Consider the following 18,262-nt stretch of genomic DNA (forward strand, 5'->3'; position numbering starts at 1 on the left):
GCTTAATGGCGCTGGAGGAGTTTTGCCCCTAACAAGGATGGCGACGATGACGTGGGAGGATCCTGTCCAGAACGCAGCTGGTGCGCGTGTGCGAACTGTGTGAGCGGCGATTGTTGGAGGATTTTTTTTCGCATCAGGAAGTTTGAACGGGAGACGGTTTAACGGTCGCCGGCGTTGCCATGGCTGCGGGGGCGGGGCTTGGTAACGACGCGCGCCGGCATAGGTGGGCCATCGAGCTCGAGCTGAGCAGCAGCAGGTGAGTGGCCAGGAGCAAGGCCGCGGAGAGAGCCTGGGGCTCGAGTGGGAGGTCCCGGACTGGCCTCTCTCCTGGGGAGGACACCACTCTGACTGGGGCCACCCAAAACACTGAAACACGGGGATTTTAATGTCACAGCCTTTGAGGCGGAGGCAATGGGTGCGAGAAAACCTGGTTGATAATTACTGAGCTTGGATGGGTTTTGGTGTCTCCAGTGGGTGGGCTTCAGATTTTCCACCAGTCCCTTTGAGGAAAGGACTGGCTGCAAGTTTTTACTAATTCATTCTTGGGATGTAGCCATCGCTGGTAAAGCTGGTATTTATTACCCTGTCCCTAGTCTCCCCTTGAGAAGGTGCTGGTGGTGGGCGGCCGCCTCCTTGAACCGGTTTCATACGACTGAGTGGCTCGTTCGGCCACTTCAGGGGCAGTTAATAGTCAACCATGTTAGTGTAAGACTTCAGACACATATACAGGGCCAGACCAGGTAAGGACAGCAGGTTTCCATCTCTCGAGGAGCATTAATGAATCAATTTTAGAGCACTTGTGACAAACTGGACTTTTGTTGTTTGTGGGATCTTGCTGTGCACAGTTTGGGCTGCCCACGTTATCCTACATTACAAGAGTGAGTACACATTTTAAAGATGATTAATTGGCTGTAAAGTGCTTTGGAACATCCTGAGGTCTGGAAAGGTGCTGCATAAATGAACGTTCTTAGGCAATCCAGCAGCTTCATGGTCACTTCTACTGACGACCAGCTTTTTTATTTCCAGATTTTGACTTTCAATTCTCAAACTGTCACGGCAGGATTTGAACTCACTGCCTCTGGATTAATGTAAACAGAACCACGACTGAGTGCTGCCTGACAGAGTGTTTAATTCGGGAATTTGGTAAGTGTGTTGATCTCTTTCTAAAATCTAGTCAAGTTTCCATTTCGCAATTAACTTGACTTTCACATTAAATTGTAGTTTATTTCAGTCTTGGTCAATGATAAACAAACTGCCTGCTAGTGTCAGCTACACAGTTAGTTACTTAGGTAGCTAGTTAGAACTGGTTCCCGAGTCAGCAGGGCCTGACTCAGGTCAGTGAGAGCTGAAGCCTAGAGGCATTAATTAGGGTGCATGTAGGTGATTGGTTGGTGAATTTTAAGTTTGTTTTCCTTTCTAAACTGGGTCAGTAGTTTAAATTGGTACTGGGGAGATATAAATATTTTATTAAATTTGTATGTTAACTAGTTAAACTACTTAATGCAACTACAAATTATCAGTGCTATTTATAAACTTGAAAGCTAATTAGTTACAAAGTGACTCCTGACGATGCAGTGGACCGCTGACGTTATCAGAGTGCACCAAGCTGTGCACATGCTCAGCTACATCTTGCCAGGACTAAGTGGTGCATCCGCGGGATGACGTCATCGCGTATCCGCACATGTGCATTTTTGTGCATGCGCAATAAAGCGTCATCGGGTATCCAGCTGCCCGCTCGGCTGGAGGAAGCGGCTGAATGGGAGATTTTGAGGCTGCAGCTCTCCCCCCTCGGAAACCCCTTCCAGGCCTCGACGCTTTCTTCCCTCAGCCTTGGCCGATTGTTCCCCAATGGCGCCACCCTGCTCTCTGGTTGGCCGCTCGCTCCCCGTTTCTCTCCCCACCCCCCACCCCCCCCCCCCCCCCGCCCAGCTGCTAGCTCCAGGTCGAGTCACTTCCCTCCTTTCGGTCACTCACTCCTATGTCACCCCGTTACCCATTGCGGCCCGCCTTGCTTCTTCGTGTGGCGCATGAAGACTGATGAAATGTGGGAGTAAGTGGCCGAGAGGAGGGAAGTGGCTCTGCCTAGAGCTAGCGGCTGGTGGAGAGGTGGGGGGGAAGCCGGGAGCGAGCGACCGGAGAGCGGGGTGGTATGAGTGGGGAACAGTCGGCCAAGGGAGTGAGGGGGAGCTGCGAGGTCTGGAGCGAGCAGCTGAGAGGTGGGGGGAGGAGGGGGAGAAAGCGAGTAGCTGAGGGGGGGGAGCAGCCAGTGGGGCGGGAGCTAGTAGCTGCGTTCAGGTGAAATCAATCCTGGTCAGTCATATAAACAAATCACAATAATGAATTGGCAGCACATTTTATACTCTGCCCAATTTTCTTTTCCATCGATCGGGGTGACAATTCACTATCTTCGAATGAAAATTCAATCATAAAATTCGTTTTGTATTTAATGGGATTACTGGAATATTAAATGGATCTGAGGATTACAGTTAGTATCCAATAACTACATAGCATATTACTGGGCTTCCATCCAACTTAATGTAAGGTTAGTTTTCTAGAACGATCTTGCCATAAGTATTTCCTGTGCTAAATTGATCAGCGCCATCTTTAATCCTTGCAGCTGCCTGAATGTCGCAGACACTGGCGTTCCAGTTGAAGAGCCTGCATTTTGCGCATGTGCCACCTAGTGGTTGCGTTGTCAGAAAATGCAGCCAATTAGTTAAATAAAACACAATAGAAATGGCAGGGCAGGTGATGTGTTGCAGCTGTAGCATGTGGGAGCTGGTGAATACCAGTGTGATCCACTGCAACCACATCTGCAGTAAATGTCAGCTCAGAATTGATGAGCTAGAGTCTGAGATTCGGACACTGTGCAGCAGGGAGGGGGAAAGTCACCTGGACACATTGTTCCCGGAGGCACTCACACCCCTTCGGCTAGTTACTTCCAGTTTGGTTCGTGGTCTGGGACAGGAGGATGTGACTGCGAGTGAGGGCAGGTATGGGGATCCAGACGTTGGCAATGGAGGAGCCTCAGGCCTTGCACTTGTCCAACAGGTTCGAGGTTCTTGCAATTTGTGTGGACGAGAGTAGGGACTGCAGGGAGGATGAGCAAACTGACCACAGCACTGTGCTGCAGGGCGCCATTCAACTGGGGGGAGACTAAAAGAGCATGTAGTTGTATTAGGGGACAGTGTGGTTAGGGGGAGAAATACTGTTCTATGCTACCGAGTGTGAGAGTCCCGAAAGCTGGATTGCCTGTCCAGTGCCAGGGTTAAGGACATCTCGTCGGGGCTGGAGTGGAACTTGGAGTGGGAGGGGAAGGATCTAGTTGTCGTGGTGCATGTGGGTTCCAATGACATAGGTAGGACTGAGAAAATGGTCTGCTGAGGGAGTATGAGCATGGGCTAAATTTACAAAGCAGAACTGCAAAGGTAATATCTGGATTACTACCTGAGCCATGAGCAAATTGCCTTAGGGTAAATATGATCAGAGAGTTGAATATGTGACTGAAAGATTGATGTGGGAGAAATGGGTTTCGATTCATGGGTCACTGGTACCAGTACTGGGGAAAGAGGGAGCTGTACTGTTGGGATGGCCTTCACCTGAACCACGCTGGGACCATTGTCCTATTGAGTTGTATACTAGGGCTGCAGAGAGAGCTTTAAACGAAATAGGTGGGGGGTGCAGTGGTTTCACCTGAGGGGAGATTTGAAAAGTTAAAGAGAAAGGACAAGAGGACAAGGCAATGGTGCAGGGTAATGATACTGGTAATGGGAACCAGGGTGTGACAGGAAGTGACATAGCCTACAAACAAAAGAGTAAACCAGCAGATATGGTCAGAGTTGGCAAAAATGTCTTTAAACTAACGGAGGGGAAGGAGGGTTTGGGTGAAGGGAAATTTAGAAATCCAAAGATGAAAGTTGAGGCAATAGAAAAGTATATTGATGTGGGTAAAGACAAGCTGAGTGGGACAGGAAGGGACAGAGAGTTTAATGGTAATAGTGCATCAGAGAGTAAGGACCCTGCAGGGAATGGTAATAAAATATAAAATTGAAGTCACTTTGACTGTGCGGAGCATCCGCAATAAAATAGATGAATCAGTGGCATAAGTAGAGATAAATGGTTTAGATTTAATCAGCAATACAGCAAAATGGTTACAAGGTGACCCAGACTGGGAAATAAATATTCCGGGGTACACAATATTTCAAAAAGGCAGGCGGAATGGAAAAGGAGGAGGAGTCGCCCTGATAGTAAAGGATGACATAAGGACATTAGTGAGAAAGGATCTTGGCTTAGAAAATCAGGAAGTAGAATCAGTCTGGGTGAAGATTAGGAATAGCAAGAGTCAGAAAATGCTGGTGGGAGTAGTTTATAGGCTCCCTAACAGTAGTTATACTGTTGGACTGAGTATTAAACAAATTATTGGATCGTGTAACAAAGGGAATGTAATGATTTGTAGGGAACTTTAATCTTCATATAGACTGGACCAATCAAATTGGCAAAGGTGTAAAATGCTTTTATGACAGTTTCCTGGAGCAATATGTTGTGGAACCAACTGCGGATAAAGGTATTTTAGATCAAGTATTGTGCAGTGCGGCAGGATTAGTAAAAGATCCACTGGCAAATAGTGATCATAATACCATTGAATTCCACTTTCAGTTTGAAAACGACATACTCCAATCACAAACAAGAATCTTAAACAAAGCCAATTACATAGATATGAGGGGAGAGCTGGCTAAGGTTAATTGGCTAAATAGACTAAAAGGTATGGCCGTAAATAAACAGTGGGAAACCTTTAAAGAAATAATTCAAAATGTTCAACAAAAATACATTCCACTGAAAACCAAGAACTCAGCGAGAAAGATCCGTCCACGGCTTACTCAGGAAGTTAAGGATAGTATTAGATTAAAAGAAGAGACTTAATGTTGCAACGAATAGTAGCAAGTCTGGGGATTGGGAGTATTTTTAGAAACCAGCAAAGGGCAACTAAAAAGTTGATTGAAAAGAAAAAGTAGAATGAGAGTAAACGAGCCAGAAATATAGAAACAGATTGTAAGAGCTATTGCACGTTAATAAAAAAAGAGTAACTAAAATAAACGTTGGTCCCTTAGAAGCAGAGACAGGAGAAATTATCATGGGGAATGAGGAAATGGTAGAGACATTGAACAAATATTTTGTGTCTGTTTTCACATTCGAAGACACTAGTAACATACTAGAAATAGAGGGTAATCTAGGAGCGAATAAGAGTGAGGAAATTTAGGTAATTAATATCAGCTGAGAAAAAGTATTGGAGAAACTCAAGGGACTAAAATCTGACAAATCCCTAGGGCCTGATGGTCGACATCCTAGGTTTTTAAAAGAGAGCTGCAGAGATAGTGGATGCGCTGGCACTGATTTTCCAAAATTCCCCAGATTCTGGATCAGTCCCAGCAGATTGGAAGTTCACAAATGTAATACCGCTATTCAAGAAAGAAGGGAGAAAGAACATTGGGAACTACAGGCCAGTTAGCCTGACATCAGTCGTCAGGAAAGTGCTGGAAATGATTATTACGGAAGTCTTAACAATGGACTTAGAAAAGCATAGTATGATTCGAACAAATCAAGATGGTTTTATGAAAGGGAAATTTATTAGTTTTTTGAGGATGTAATGAGTAGGGAACAGTAGTGAACAGTAGATGTAGTGTTCTTAAATTTCCAAAAGGCATTTGATAAGGTGCCACACAAAAGATAAGAGTTCATAGAGTTGGGGGTGATATATTAGCATGGATAGAGGATTGGTGAATGGACGGGAAGCAGAAAGTAAGGATAAAGGGAGCAATTTCAATTTGGCAGGCTGTAACTAGTGGAGTGCCACAAGGATCAGTGCTGGGGCTTGAGCTACTTACGATCTATATTAATGACAGATGAAGGGACAGAGAGTAATGTATCTAAGTTTGCTGACGATACAAAGCTCAGTGGAAATGCAAACTGTGAGGAGGACACAGGCTGTAAAGAGATGAACATTTTAAGTGAATGGGCAACAAGGTGGTAGATGGAGTGTAATGTGAGGATGTGTGAGGTTATTCACTTTGGTCGTAAGAATAGAAAAGCAGATTTTCTTTTTAAAGTGTGAAACTTGTAAATGTTGATGTTCAGAGAGACTTGGGTGAGCTTGTACAAGGAACACAAGTAGTTAACACGCAGGTACACCAAGCAAATGAAATGTTGGCCTTTATTACAAGGGGATTGGAGTACAAGAATAAGCAAGTCTTGCTACAATTATATGGGGCTTTGGTGAGACCACACCTGGAATACTGTGCAGTTTTGGTCTTCATATTTAAGGAAGGAGTGGAGGCAGTGCAGCCAAGGTTCACTAAATTGGTCCCTGGGATGAGAGGGTTGACCCATGATGAGAGGTTGAGTAAATTGGGTCTGTGCTCTGGAGTTTACAAGAATGATTGGTGATCTTATTGAAACATTGAAGATTCTGAAGAGGCTTGACAGGGTAGATACTGAGATGTTGTTTCCCCTGGCTGGGAAATCTCTAACACGGGGGCACTGTTTCAGGATAAGGGGCTGATCATTTAGGACTGAGATGAGGAGAAATTTCTTCACTTTGATAAGACATTAGTTCATCCTCAGCTGGAGTATTGTGTTCAATTCTGGGCGCCACACTTGAGGAAAGATGTGAGGGCATTGGAGAGAGTACTCTCTCAGGTGGAGTGGTAGCTGCAGGCAGGTAGTGCAGGAGTCCCCTGTGGCCATCCCCCTCTCAAACAGATATACTGCTTTCGATACTGTTTGGGGGGGGATGGCCTCCCAGGGGAAAGCAGCAACAGCCAAGTTTGTGGCACCACAGATGTTTCTGCTGCACAGCAGGGAAGGAAAAGGAGTGGAAGAGCTATGGTGATAGGGGATTCTATCGTAAGGGGTACCGATAGGAGTTTCTGTGGCCGCAAATGGTTATGTTGCCTCCCTGGTGCTAGGATCAAGGATGTGACGGAGCAGCTGCAGGACATTCTGAAGGGGGAGGGTGAACAGTCAGAGGTCGGGGTACACATTGGTACCAATGAATTCGGTGAAAAGAGGGATGAGGTCCTGCAACAAGAATTCAGAGAGCTCGGTAGCAGATTAAAATGCAGGACCTCAAAGATTGTAATCTCTGGATTACTCCCTGTGCCACATGCTAGTGAGTATAGGAATAGGAGGATAGAGCAGATGAATGCATGGCTGAAGAGATGGTGCAGGAGGGAGGGCTTTAGTTTCCTGGATCATTGGGTCTGTTTCTGGCAAAGGTGGGACCTGTACAAGTTGGATGGGTTGCACTTGAACCGGAACAGGACCTGCATCCCTGCTGGGAGGTTTGTTAGTGCTGTTGTGAAAGGGTTTAAACTAATTTGGCAGGGGAATGGGATACAGAGTGGAGGTACAGTAGGGGGTGATGCTCAGACAAAGAGAGAAGAGAAACTGAGTCAGTCTGGAAGGCAGAGCAAATATAGACCTGTTAAGGCACAAGGGAAAAATGCAAGGCTGGATTGCATCTATTTTAATGCAAGGAGTGTTACTAGTAAAACAGATGAATTGAGGGTGTTGATTAGCACATGGGATTATGATATTGTTGCTATCACAGAGACATGGTTGAGGAAGGGGCAGGATGGCAGTTCAATATTCCAGGGTATAGAATCTTCAGGTGTGACAGGGCAGGGAATAAAAGCGGAGATGGCATTGCACTGTTGATCAAGGAGTCAATTACTGCAGTAAGGAGGGTGATATCTTAGAAGGTTCTTCAAATGAGGCCACATGGGTAGAACTTAAAAACAAAAAGGGGGCAATCACTTGGCTGGGAATGTACTACAGGCCTCCAAACAGTCAGGGAGAGATAGAGGATCAGATATGTAGGCAAATCTCAGAGGTGTAAAAATAATAGGGTAATAATAGGGGATTTCAACTTGCCTAATATCAAATGGGATAGTCTTAGTGTAAAAGGCTTAAAGGGGGCAGAATTCTTAAAATGCATACAGGAGAGCTTTTTGAGCCAGTATGTAGAAAGTCCTACAAGAGAAGGGGCAGTACTGGACCTAATCCTAGAGAATGAAGCTGGACAATTGGTAGAAGTGTCAGTGGGGGAACATTTCAGGGATTTAAGGTAGTGATGGAAAAGGACGAAGACGGGCCAGAAATAAAGGTACTGAATTGTGCGAAGGCCGATTTCAATATGATAAAACAGGATCTGTTTTAAAACATGTACCCATTAAGGTGAAGGGTAGGACCAACAAGTCCAGGGAACCCCGGATGTCAAGGGATATAGAGTATTGGTTCAGGAACAAAAAAGGAGGCTTATGCAGATTCGGAGCACTGAAAACAGCGGAGGCATTAGAGGAGTATAGAAAGTGTAGGGGGGTACTAAAAAACGTAATTAGGAGAGCGAAGAGCAGACATGAAAAAACACTGGCGGGCAAGATAAAGGAAAATCCTAAGGCCTTTTATCAGTATATTAAAGGCAAGAGGATAACCAGGGAAAGAGTAGGGCCCGTAAAGGACCAAAGTGGCAATCTGTGTGTGGAGCCGGAGGACATAGGTGAGGTTTTAAATGATTATTTTGCATCTGTGTTCACTATGGAGAAGGACGATGTAGGTGTAGAGATCAGGGAGGGGGATTGTGATATACTTGAATATGTTAGCACTGAAAGGGAGGAAGTATTAGCTGTTTTAGCGGGACTGAAAGGGGATAAATCCCCAGGCCCAGATGAGATGTATCCCAGGCTGTTACGTGAGACAAGGGAGGAGACAGTAGGGGCTCTGACAGAAATTTTCAAATCCTGTCTGGCCACAGGAGAGGTACCAGAGGATTGGAGGACAGCAAATGTGGTTACCATTATTCAAGAAGAGCAGCAGGGATAAACCAGGTAATTACAGGCCGGTGAGTCTAACATCAGTGGTTGGGAAACTATTGGAAAAAATTCTGAGGGACAGGATTAATCTCCACTTGGAGAGGCAGGGATTAATCGGGGATAGTCAGCATGACTTTGTCAGGGGGAGATCGTGCCTAACTAACTTGATTGAATTTTTCGAGGCGGTGACTAGATGTGTAGATGAGGATAAAGCAGTTGATGTAGCCTACATGGACTTCAGTAAGGCTTTTGATAAGGCCCCGTATGGGAGATTGGTTAAGAAGGTAAGAGCCCATGGGATCCAGGGCAATTTGGAAAATTGGATCCTAAATTGGCTTAGTGACAGGAGGCAGAGGGTGATGGTCGAGGGTTGTTTTTGCAAGTGGAAGCCTGTGACCAGTGGTGTACCGCAGGGATCGGTGCTGGTATCCTTGCTGTTTGTAGTGTACATTAATGATTTAGACATGAATATAGGAGGTATGATAAGTAAGTTCGCAGATGACACGAAGATTGGTGGTGTTGTAAATAGTGAGGAGGAAAGCCTTAGATTACAGGACGATATAGATGGGCTGGTAAGATGAGCGGAGCAGTGACAAATGGAATTTTATCCTGAGAAGTGTGAGGTGATGCATTTTGGGAGGAGTAACAAGGCAAGGGAATAAACAATGGTTGGTAGGATCCTAGGAAGTACAGAGTGTCAGAGGGACCTTGGTGTACTTGTCGTTAGATCACTGAAGGCAGCAGCACAGGTAGATAAGGTGGTTAGGAAGGCATACGGGATACTTGCCTTTGTCAGCCGAGGCATAGAATATAAGAGGATGGAGGATAAGAGATGGAGCTGTATAAAACGCTAGTTAGGCCGCACTGTACAGTTCTGGGCACCACACTAGAGGAAGGATGTGATTGTATTGGAGAGGATGCAGAGGAGATTCACCAGGATGTTGCCTGGGCTGGAACATTTCAGCTATGAAGAGAGACTGAAAGGGCTAGGGTTGTTTTCCTTCGAGCAGAGAAGGCTGAGGGGGGACATGATTGAGGTCTCCAAAGTTATGAGGGCATTGACAGGTTAGATAGGAAGAGACTTTTTTTCCCTTAGCGGAGGGGTCACTAACCAGTGGGCATAGATTTAAGGTAAGGGGCAGGAGGTTTAGAGGGGATTTGAGGAAAAACCTTTTCACCCAGAGGGTGGTTGGAATCTGGAACGCACTGCCTGAAGATGTGGTTGAGGCAGGAAGCCTCACAACATTTATCTTCAGAAAAGGGAAGACTTAACAGTAACCTCATAGAGGACTTGAAAGTTATGAGTTGGTTGGGCAGGGTACATAGAAACATAGAAAATCTACAGCACAGAAGGAGGCCATTCAGCCCATTATGTACATGCTGGTCAAAAAGAACTGTACATCCCTATCCCACTTTCCAGCTCTTGTTCTGTACACTGTAGGTTACAGCACTTCGAGTGCATCGCCAGATGTTTTTTAAATGGGATGATGGTTTCTACCTCTACCACCCTTTCAAGTAGTGAGTTTCAGGCCCCCATCACCCTCTGGATGAAAACAATTCTGCTAGTTTTCCTCTAATCCTTCTGTTAATTACTTTAAATCGATGCCCTTTGACGATTGACCTCTCTGCTGAAGGAAAAATACATCCTTCCTCTCCACTCGATCTAGGCCCCTCAAAATTCTATACACCTCAATTAAATCGCCCCCTCAGCCTCCCCTGTTGCAAAGAAAACAACCCCAGCCTATCCAATCTTTCCTTGTCGCTGAAATTCTCTATTTTTGGTCCATCTTTGTAACTCTCTGCCCTCTCTAGTGCGATCACATCCTTCCTGTACGCAGTTTTCCATCTGCGGTCTAACTAGTGTTTTATACAGTTCTGGCATGACCTCCCTGCTCTTATATTCTGTGCCTTGGATAGGATTATAGGAAATAGGAGCTGGTGTAGACCCTTTGGCCCATCGAGCCTGCTTCTCTATTCAAATAGATCATGGTTGATAATCTACCTCAACGCCATTTTTCCCCCACAATCCCCATATCCCTCGATATTATTAGTATTCAGAAATCTTTTGATTTCTGTCTTGAACATGCTCAATGATTGAGCTTCCACAGCCCTCTGGGGTAGAGAATTCCACAGCTTCACTACCCTCAGTGAAGAAAATCCTCCTCACCTCAGTCTTACATGGACTGCCCCTTATTCTGAGACTGTGACCCCTTGCTCTAGACTCACCGGCCAGAGGAAGCATCCTATCCACATCCACCCTGTCATGCCCTGTAAGAATTTTGTAAGTTTCAATGAGATCACCACTCATTTTTTGAAACTCTGGACAATACAGGCCCAGTTTCTGCAATCTCTGCTCATAAAACAATCCCGCCATCCTGGGAATAAGTCTGGTGAACCTCCACTGCACTCCCTCTATGGCAAATATATCCTTCCTTAGATAAGGAGACCAAAACTGTACACAATACTCCAGGTGTGGTCTCACTAATGCTTTATACAATTTAAACAATATATCTTTACTGCTGGACTCAAATCCCCTTGCATTGAAGGCCAACATACCATTTGCCTTTCTTAATTGCTTGCTGCACCTGCATGCTCATTTTTAGTGACTCATGAACAAGGACACCAGGTCTCTTTGAACATCAACACTTCCCAGCTTCTCGCCATTTAAGATAATAGAGAAAAGTATTCCATGTGCCTTCTTAACTACCTTATCGACATGTCCTACCTTCAGGGGTCTGTGGACCCGTATTCCAAAGTGTTCCTCTAGACTTTACAGAATTCTACCATTTATTGTGTATTCCCTTGCCTGTTAGTCCTCTACAGATGCATTACCGCACACTTCTTGGGGTGAATTCTATTTGAACCTTTCTGTCCACCTGGCCAGTCCATTGATATCTTCCTGCAGTCTACCACTTTCTTCCACACTGCCAACCACACGGCCAATTTTTGTATCATCAAATTTCTTAATCATGCAAGCTAAATTTAAGTCACCAATCACAAGACACCCAACGACCATTATGTTTTGCTTCCTGACATTGAGTCAGTTTTGGATCCAACTGGCCACTTGCTATTGGATCTCTTAGGCTCTTACTTTCCTGACCAGTCTGCCATGTGGGACCTTGTGCATGTGGAGAGAATGTTTCCATTTGTGGGACAATCCAAAACCAGGGGCCATGAATACAAGAGTTACAAATAAATCCGAAAGGGGAATAAGGAGCAGTGTGTTTACTCAGAGTGGTTAGAATGTGAAACTTGCTGCAGCAGCAAGTGCTTGTGGCAGAAAGTTAGATGCTTTCAAAAGGAAACGAGAGAGAAAAGGGAATAGAAAGATCTGCTGAAAGGCTACGATGAAGTAGATGGAATGGGAGTAGAAATACTAGCACAGGCTGGTTAGGCTGAATGGCCTGTCCGTACACTATATGTTCTGTGTAAACTCCTTTTTCAGGGTATTAAAAGGGGATGATTTGCCGACGGGAAGCTCAAACCAACGATCACATGAAGATCTGACCGAGTCACTCAGTTCATCAGGACTGGAATATCATCGGCCTTTGTGGAAGGAGAAATGTTTGTTCTGTCTGTGGGAAAGGATTTCAAACATCAGTGTGACTAGAAAAGCACCGAGACACACACCAGTGCACTGACTGCGGAAAGAGCTTTAACTAGTTGCACAGCCTGAGAAAACATCACACCATTCACAGCGGGGAGAAATTGTGCACGTGTTGTGTGTGGATGAGGCTTCAATTGATCATCCAACCTGCTGAGACACAAGGACACCCGCACCATGGAGAAACCGTGGAAATGTGGGGATTGTGGAAAGGGATTCAGTTACCCGTCTGAGCTGGAAATTCATCAACGCAGTCACACTGGAGAAAAACTCTGTAAATGTGGGGACTGTGGGAAGGGATTTAATTACCCATCCGAGCTGGAAATTCATCGGCGCAGTCACACTGGGGAGAGGCCATTCACCTGCTCCATATGTGAGAAGGAATTTGCACAGTTATCCACCCTGCTGACACACCAGCGTGTTCACACTGATAGGAGACCCTTTAAATGTTCTGCATGTGAGAAGAGCTTCAAAAGCAGAAGTGAGGTCCTGAAACACCAACGCAGTCACACTGGGGAGAGGCCGTTCACCTGCTCTGTGTGTGGGAAAGGATTCACTCAGTCATCCAACCTACAGAAACACCAGATTGTTCACACTGGGGAGCGGCCATTCACCTGCTCCATCTGTGGGAAGGGATTCACTCAGTCATCCAGTTTGGTGGAACATCAGCGAGTTCACACTGGGGAGAGACCATTTATCTGCTTTGTGTGTGGGAAGGGATTCACCCATTCATCACACCTGCTGACACACCAGCGTATTCACACTGGGGAGAGGCCGTTTTCGTGCTCTATGTGTGAGAAGGGATTCACTCAAAAATCCAGCCTAGTGGCACACCAGCGACTTCACACTGGGGAGAGGCCGTTCATCTGCTCAGTGTGTGGGAAGGGATTTACTCGTTCATCCAACCTGGTGACTCACCAGCGAGTTCACAAGTGACTGCAGAGGCTGGATTCTCCTGTTATTACTACTGTTAATCACATCCAGGACTGAACTATGTTCATTCTGACAGGTGGAGTTCCTTTTTGCTGATAAACCATATGGGCTGGATTTTATATTCGGGATAAATGTGAAATAAATCAGCTTTGGTTCAAAAACATTGTAGATTTTTGTCTTTCCCACCTGAGTGGCATCACCCGGCTGGAGCTCAGAAAAGACAATCTGGGGGAGGATCGTACGGCAGGAACAGAACTTCAGCCTGGACACAGTCCTTCAGGGCAACACTGAGAGGGACAAACGGCACTTTGGTCTTTCTTGTCTCTCCACTGACAGCAAATCCCTGTGTGGGTTATTCCTGAGGTGTGTAAGAAATGTGTCCCAGCTGCGCGCTCCCATGGTTCAGAGCTCCTGGGCACGGAACAGAAGGCTCCTTTACAACTGTGTTTAGAGTCAGGAAGAACAACGGTGAATGTGGAAACGTGCTGTCAAATCAGAGATTGGTGTAAAACTGTGATCTGTTCCTGACAAAGTGAAACGGCAGGTTTAAGTTTGCAATCTGAAAATGACTGTGGAAGTGATTCAATAAAGATTGAACATGTTTATGTGACCGTTCACCATTTTACGGCAGGCATTAACCCATTTAAAATAAATGAAAGCAAAATACTGCAGATGCTGGAAATGTGAAATAAGAATGGAAAGGGTTGGAATCTGCAGCAGGTCTGGCAGCATCTTTAGACAGAGAGAGACGGAGATAACATTTCAGGTCAGAGACATTTCATCAGAACTGGGAAAAGTTAGAGATGTAACAGGTTTTGAACAAATCCAGAGGCAGGAAAAGTGAGAGAGAACAAAAGGGAAGTGTCAGTGATCGGGTGGAAGGCAGGAAATATTAAATAACAAAAGGGAGGATGGTGCAAGGCAGAAGTAGATGGTAATAGCACAAGTAAAGCAACAAAAGAGGGGGTAGAGGAGGTGTAAATGGCAGCGGCAGCAGAATCATTACCAACAGCTGCTGTAGTCTGAAAAAATAGCAGTGGTTCTGATCTGAAATTGTTGATCTCAATGAGTCTGGAAGAGAAGGAGGAGGAGACTCATTTCTTTTGTCACTCTGCACTCTGTGGGTTTCTCACCATTTTCTCTCCTCCTCTCCTGAAGATGCTGACTCGCGCTAGGGCTGCAGTTCCACGGGCTCCGCTCGAGCTCCAGGACCAGTGAAGTGGCCACTCTTCCCCTGTGAGCTGGGACAGTGAGTATCGGCAGGATGTTTAGGAACAGGAGGAGACTATTCAGGCTCCCGGGTCTGCATCTCCATTCAATTAGATCAGGGCTGATCTATACCTCAGTTCCATTTACCCACCTTAGCTTCAAATCCCTTAATACCCTCGCCTAACAAGAATCTGTCCATTTTAGTCCGGAAAGCTCCAATTGATCCTGAGTATCTACAGCTTTTTCAGGGAGAGAGTTCCAGGTTTCTGCTCTCCTTTCTGTGAAAAACTGCTTCCTGAATGACCGAGTCCCCTTCTTTCTCCCACTCATCAGAACAGGAGGAGGCCGTTTAGCCCCTCAAGCCTGTTCTGCCATTCAGTGAGATCAAGGCTAATCTGTGCTCTAACTCTATATACCCGCCTTTGTCCCAAATACATTTGGTTCACATAAATCAATCAATCTCATTGATTTGTTTCTCACTCTGCACACAGGGACTGGAGAACTGAACCCAGCCAGAGTAGAGGGAGGGAGAAAATTGGCAGTGGAGGAAAGAAATGGTGCAGATGGTTCGATGGGCTTAGATTTCCAGCAAATTCAAACCAAGGGAAATGTTTGTCTATCCTGAATTTCTATCCTGACTGATGGCTTTTGTAAGCTCCTTTTACAGGGGATTAGAAGGTGAGGATTTACAAACAGGAAACTCAAACCAAGGGAAATATTTGTCTGCTCTACCTGGGAAAAGATTTCAAACAGCAGTGTGACTGGAAAAGCACAGAGACACACACTTCTGAGTGAGAGTGTTGCAGTGAACTGACCGTGGAAAGAGATTTAACCAGTTACACAAGCTGAAAAAACACCATTCACAGCGAGGAGAAATCGTACACGTTTTCTGTATGTGGTTGAGGCTTCAACTGACCATCCAACTTGGAGAGACACAAGGACACCCACGCCACGGAGAAACTGTGGGAATGTGGGGAGAGTCAATTACGCATCCAAGCTGGAAACACATCGGCAGTCAAACTGGGGAGAGGCCATTGATCCATTCCTGTGTGAGAAGGGATTTACTCAGTTATCCACCCTGCTGACACCACCAAGTTCACACTGATAAGCGACCTTTTAAATGTTCTGACTGTGAGAAGAGCTTTAAAAGCACAAGTGAGGTGCTGACACACCAGCGCATTCACACTGCAGAGACCATTCACCTGCTTTGTGTGTGGGAAGGGATTCACTCAGTCACAGTAGCTGTTGAGACACCAGCAAGTTCACACTAGGGAGAGGCCATTCACCTGCTCTGTGTGGGGGAAAGGATTCACTTAGTCACAACACATGTTGAAACTCCAGAGAGTTCACACGTGATGACAGAGGTTGGATTTTGCTGTTAATCACATCCTTTGTTTCAGATGTTAACCCCTGTAACTGGGCTGGCGTTTAATATTCTGGATCTCTGTCAAATAAATCCGTTTTGGTGGAAACACACAGCACGTTGTGTTCTTACCTTGGATAAATTAAGAGGAGACTAATTGACGTCCTGTTAGTGACTGCTCCATTCATCTGCCTTTTCTCCTTTCTAACTCTGGATTATTTCAGTTCTCATACCTCCGGTTATTCGCATGGACAAGTCCCATCTCCCCATATCTTCCAGAGTGCCTCTCCTAGCCTCGGGATCCAGGGAAGGTATCGGTAACATGCCTGGGATCATTAAACACAAAACCCAGCCTGTTAATCACTTTCAGCTACTGGACTTAGTGTGTGTCCCACAGCATCTCTCTCACCTTCGATGTGTAAGTACAGCATCACACCTGCAAACCTGGTTTAAATTGAAATCCACTCAGGAAATATATATTTAACAGGAGCCTGCAGGCTGATGAGACTCTGTTAAGCTGCCAGTGTGCTGCTGGACTACTCTGTATTTTACCTGTAATTGTTCCAATGTAACCTTTGCTGTTCTGAAATGTGGGTATAGATTAATGAGCCTCACATCCTTGCTCATGTCTGCTGCAGTTGTGTAGAAAGTGGATGTGTAAAGGAGATCTGTATGGAGATGTGAAACAATTAAACAGTATGTGTGTGTGATAATGACACAGCCTTGTGCTCACAGTCAGAGCAATGCACAGATATCATTGTGGTTATGGTTTGATCAGGGTCAAATCACAAATGTAGTGAAGAAGTTAAATATAAATATTACTAGTGTAGCAGTAGCTTGTTCGATCAGACCTGGGGAGAAGAGCTCTGAATCCACTGTAATATCTCTGTTCTCCGGATCGGGTAACTATACTCTGTCTGTATTATTGCAGTGCTCTTAATTAGAATTAGAACATTACAGCGCAGTACAGGCCCTTCGGCCCTCGATGTTGCGCCGACCTGTGAAACCATCTGACCTACACTATTCCATAATAAAGTCAGTAAAAGACAATCTGTTGTTGTGAGCTTGATTATCTGGTGTCCGAAACCACAAGATTCAATATTTAGAGACAACAAGTAAACACAGCATGGCCCGATACTCCAGCTCGATATTCACAGGGTTATCTAACACCTCGAGTGGACAGAATAGAGAAAGATACCAATTGTAAGAAACCTCAAATTATTTGTAAATATCTTTCAAATGCTGACAGTTTCCAACTGCCAGTTTTCATTACATTGAAATCAATGGAAGATGAGAGAGCCGTTACACTAAAACAACCAGGGGGCAGAGAATTGGTGGAAGGATTAGAGGGGAGTTGAGGAATTTTTTCACCCAGAAAGTGCTGGGGATCTGGAACTGACTTCCTGGAAAGGTGGTCGAGGCAGAAACCCTCATCACATTAAAAGAAACACTTGGATACGCACTTGAGGTGCTGTAATCTACAGAGCTATAGACCAAGAGCTGGAAAGTGGGATTCGGCTGAATAACTTTTTAGGCTGACACAGGCACGAGAGGCTGATGGTTTCCTTCTGTGCTGTAAATTTCTATGATTCTGTAATTCTTGTTGTTTTTATCCAAGACAGGCCTCAGCCCAGTCATTTGCTTCAAGTGTTGATGTGATGGTTCAAGCTAAGAGGTGCCAAGTATCGGAAGCAGCAGAAGCAGTGAATAAAATCTAACTGTCAGTAAATACCGATATAGTTTATCTGCATCTAGCTCTATTTTAATAACTTCTGCTGAATGTGGCTCTCACCCAGTGCCAGGATATCAGATCAGACCCACATGGAAAATGAGTTTGACACCCCTGAGATAGACAATGTCAACCAGATCCTCAGTATCTCTGTCACCTCCTCCAGCCCCACAACCCTCTATGGAAATACAAGTTGTTGTTGGATTACACCCCGAGGTGGACAATGTCAACCGGATTCCCCTCATCCACCAACACAGCAACTTCTTCACAAAACACAAACAAGTTTATAAGATGTGACCTTCTTTTCTGGAAGCCATGTTCAGTATCTCTAATGGCTCCTTCTTTTCCCCAGTGATCAGAAACAGCATCCCTCAGGATGCCTTCAAGCATCTTCCCTGTGATCGAGCTCACACTGATGGGCCTGTAGTTCCCTGGCTCTGATTTGTCTTCGATTTGGAAAATGGGAACTACGTGAGTTACCTTCCAATCTCGGGGAACAATCACTGACTATTGAGCTGTTGAAGATACAGGCAAGGGGCTCAGAGAGCACCCGTCCC

At 45.3% G+C, this 18,262-nt stretch overlaps 1 protein-coding gene across 2 annotated transcripts; it reads left to right on the forward strand.

Moving 5' to 3' along the window:
- The first annotated feature begins 90 nt into the window (after window positions 1-90).
- LOC137348945 (zinc finger protein ZFP2-like) lies at window positions 91-17,550 on the forward strand. 2 transcript variants are annotated; one of them, XR_010969145.1, is made up of 4 exons: window positions 91-256; window positions 1,027-1,143; window positions 12,313-14,653; window positions 15,269-17,548. XR_010969145.1 is itself a non-coding variant. In XM_068014181.1 (3 exons), the coding sequence occupies exon 3, from the start codon at window positions 12,649-12,651 to the stop codon at window positions 13,405-13,407; it is 759 nt and encodes a 252-aa protein (XP_067870282.1). In that variant the 5' UTR covers window positions 91-256; window positions 1,027-1,143; window positions 12,313-12,648; the 3' UTR covers window positions 13,408-17,550. The 2 variants fall into 2 exon arrangements, 1 of the variants encoding a protein (XP_067870282.1); XM_068014181.1 differs by having other exon boundaries at window positions 12,313-17,550.
- The last annotated feature ends 712 nt before the right edge of the window (window positions 17,551-18,262 follow it).

The sequence above is a fragment of the Heterodontus francisci genome, chromosome 34, assembly GCF_036365525.1.
Source record: "Heterodontus francisci isolate sHetFra1 chromosome 34, sHetFra1.hap1, whole genome shotgun sequence".
In the NCBI taxonomy this organism is placed as follows: Eukaryota; Metazoa; Chordata; class Chondrichthyes; order Heterodontiformes; family Heterodontidae; genus Heterodontus; species Heterodontus francisci.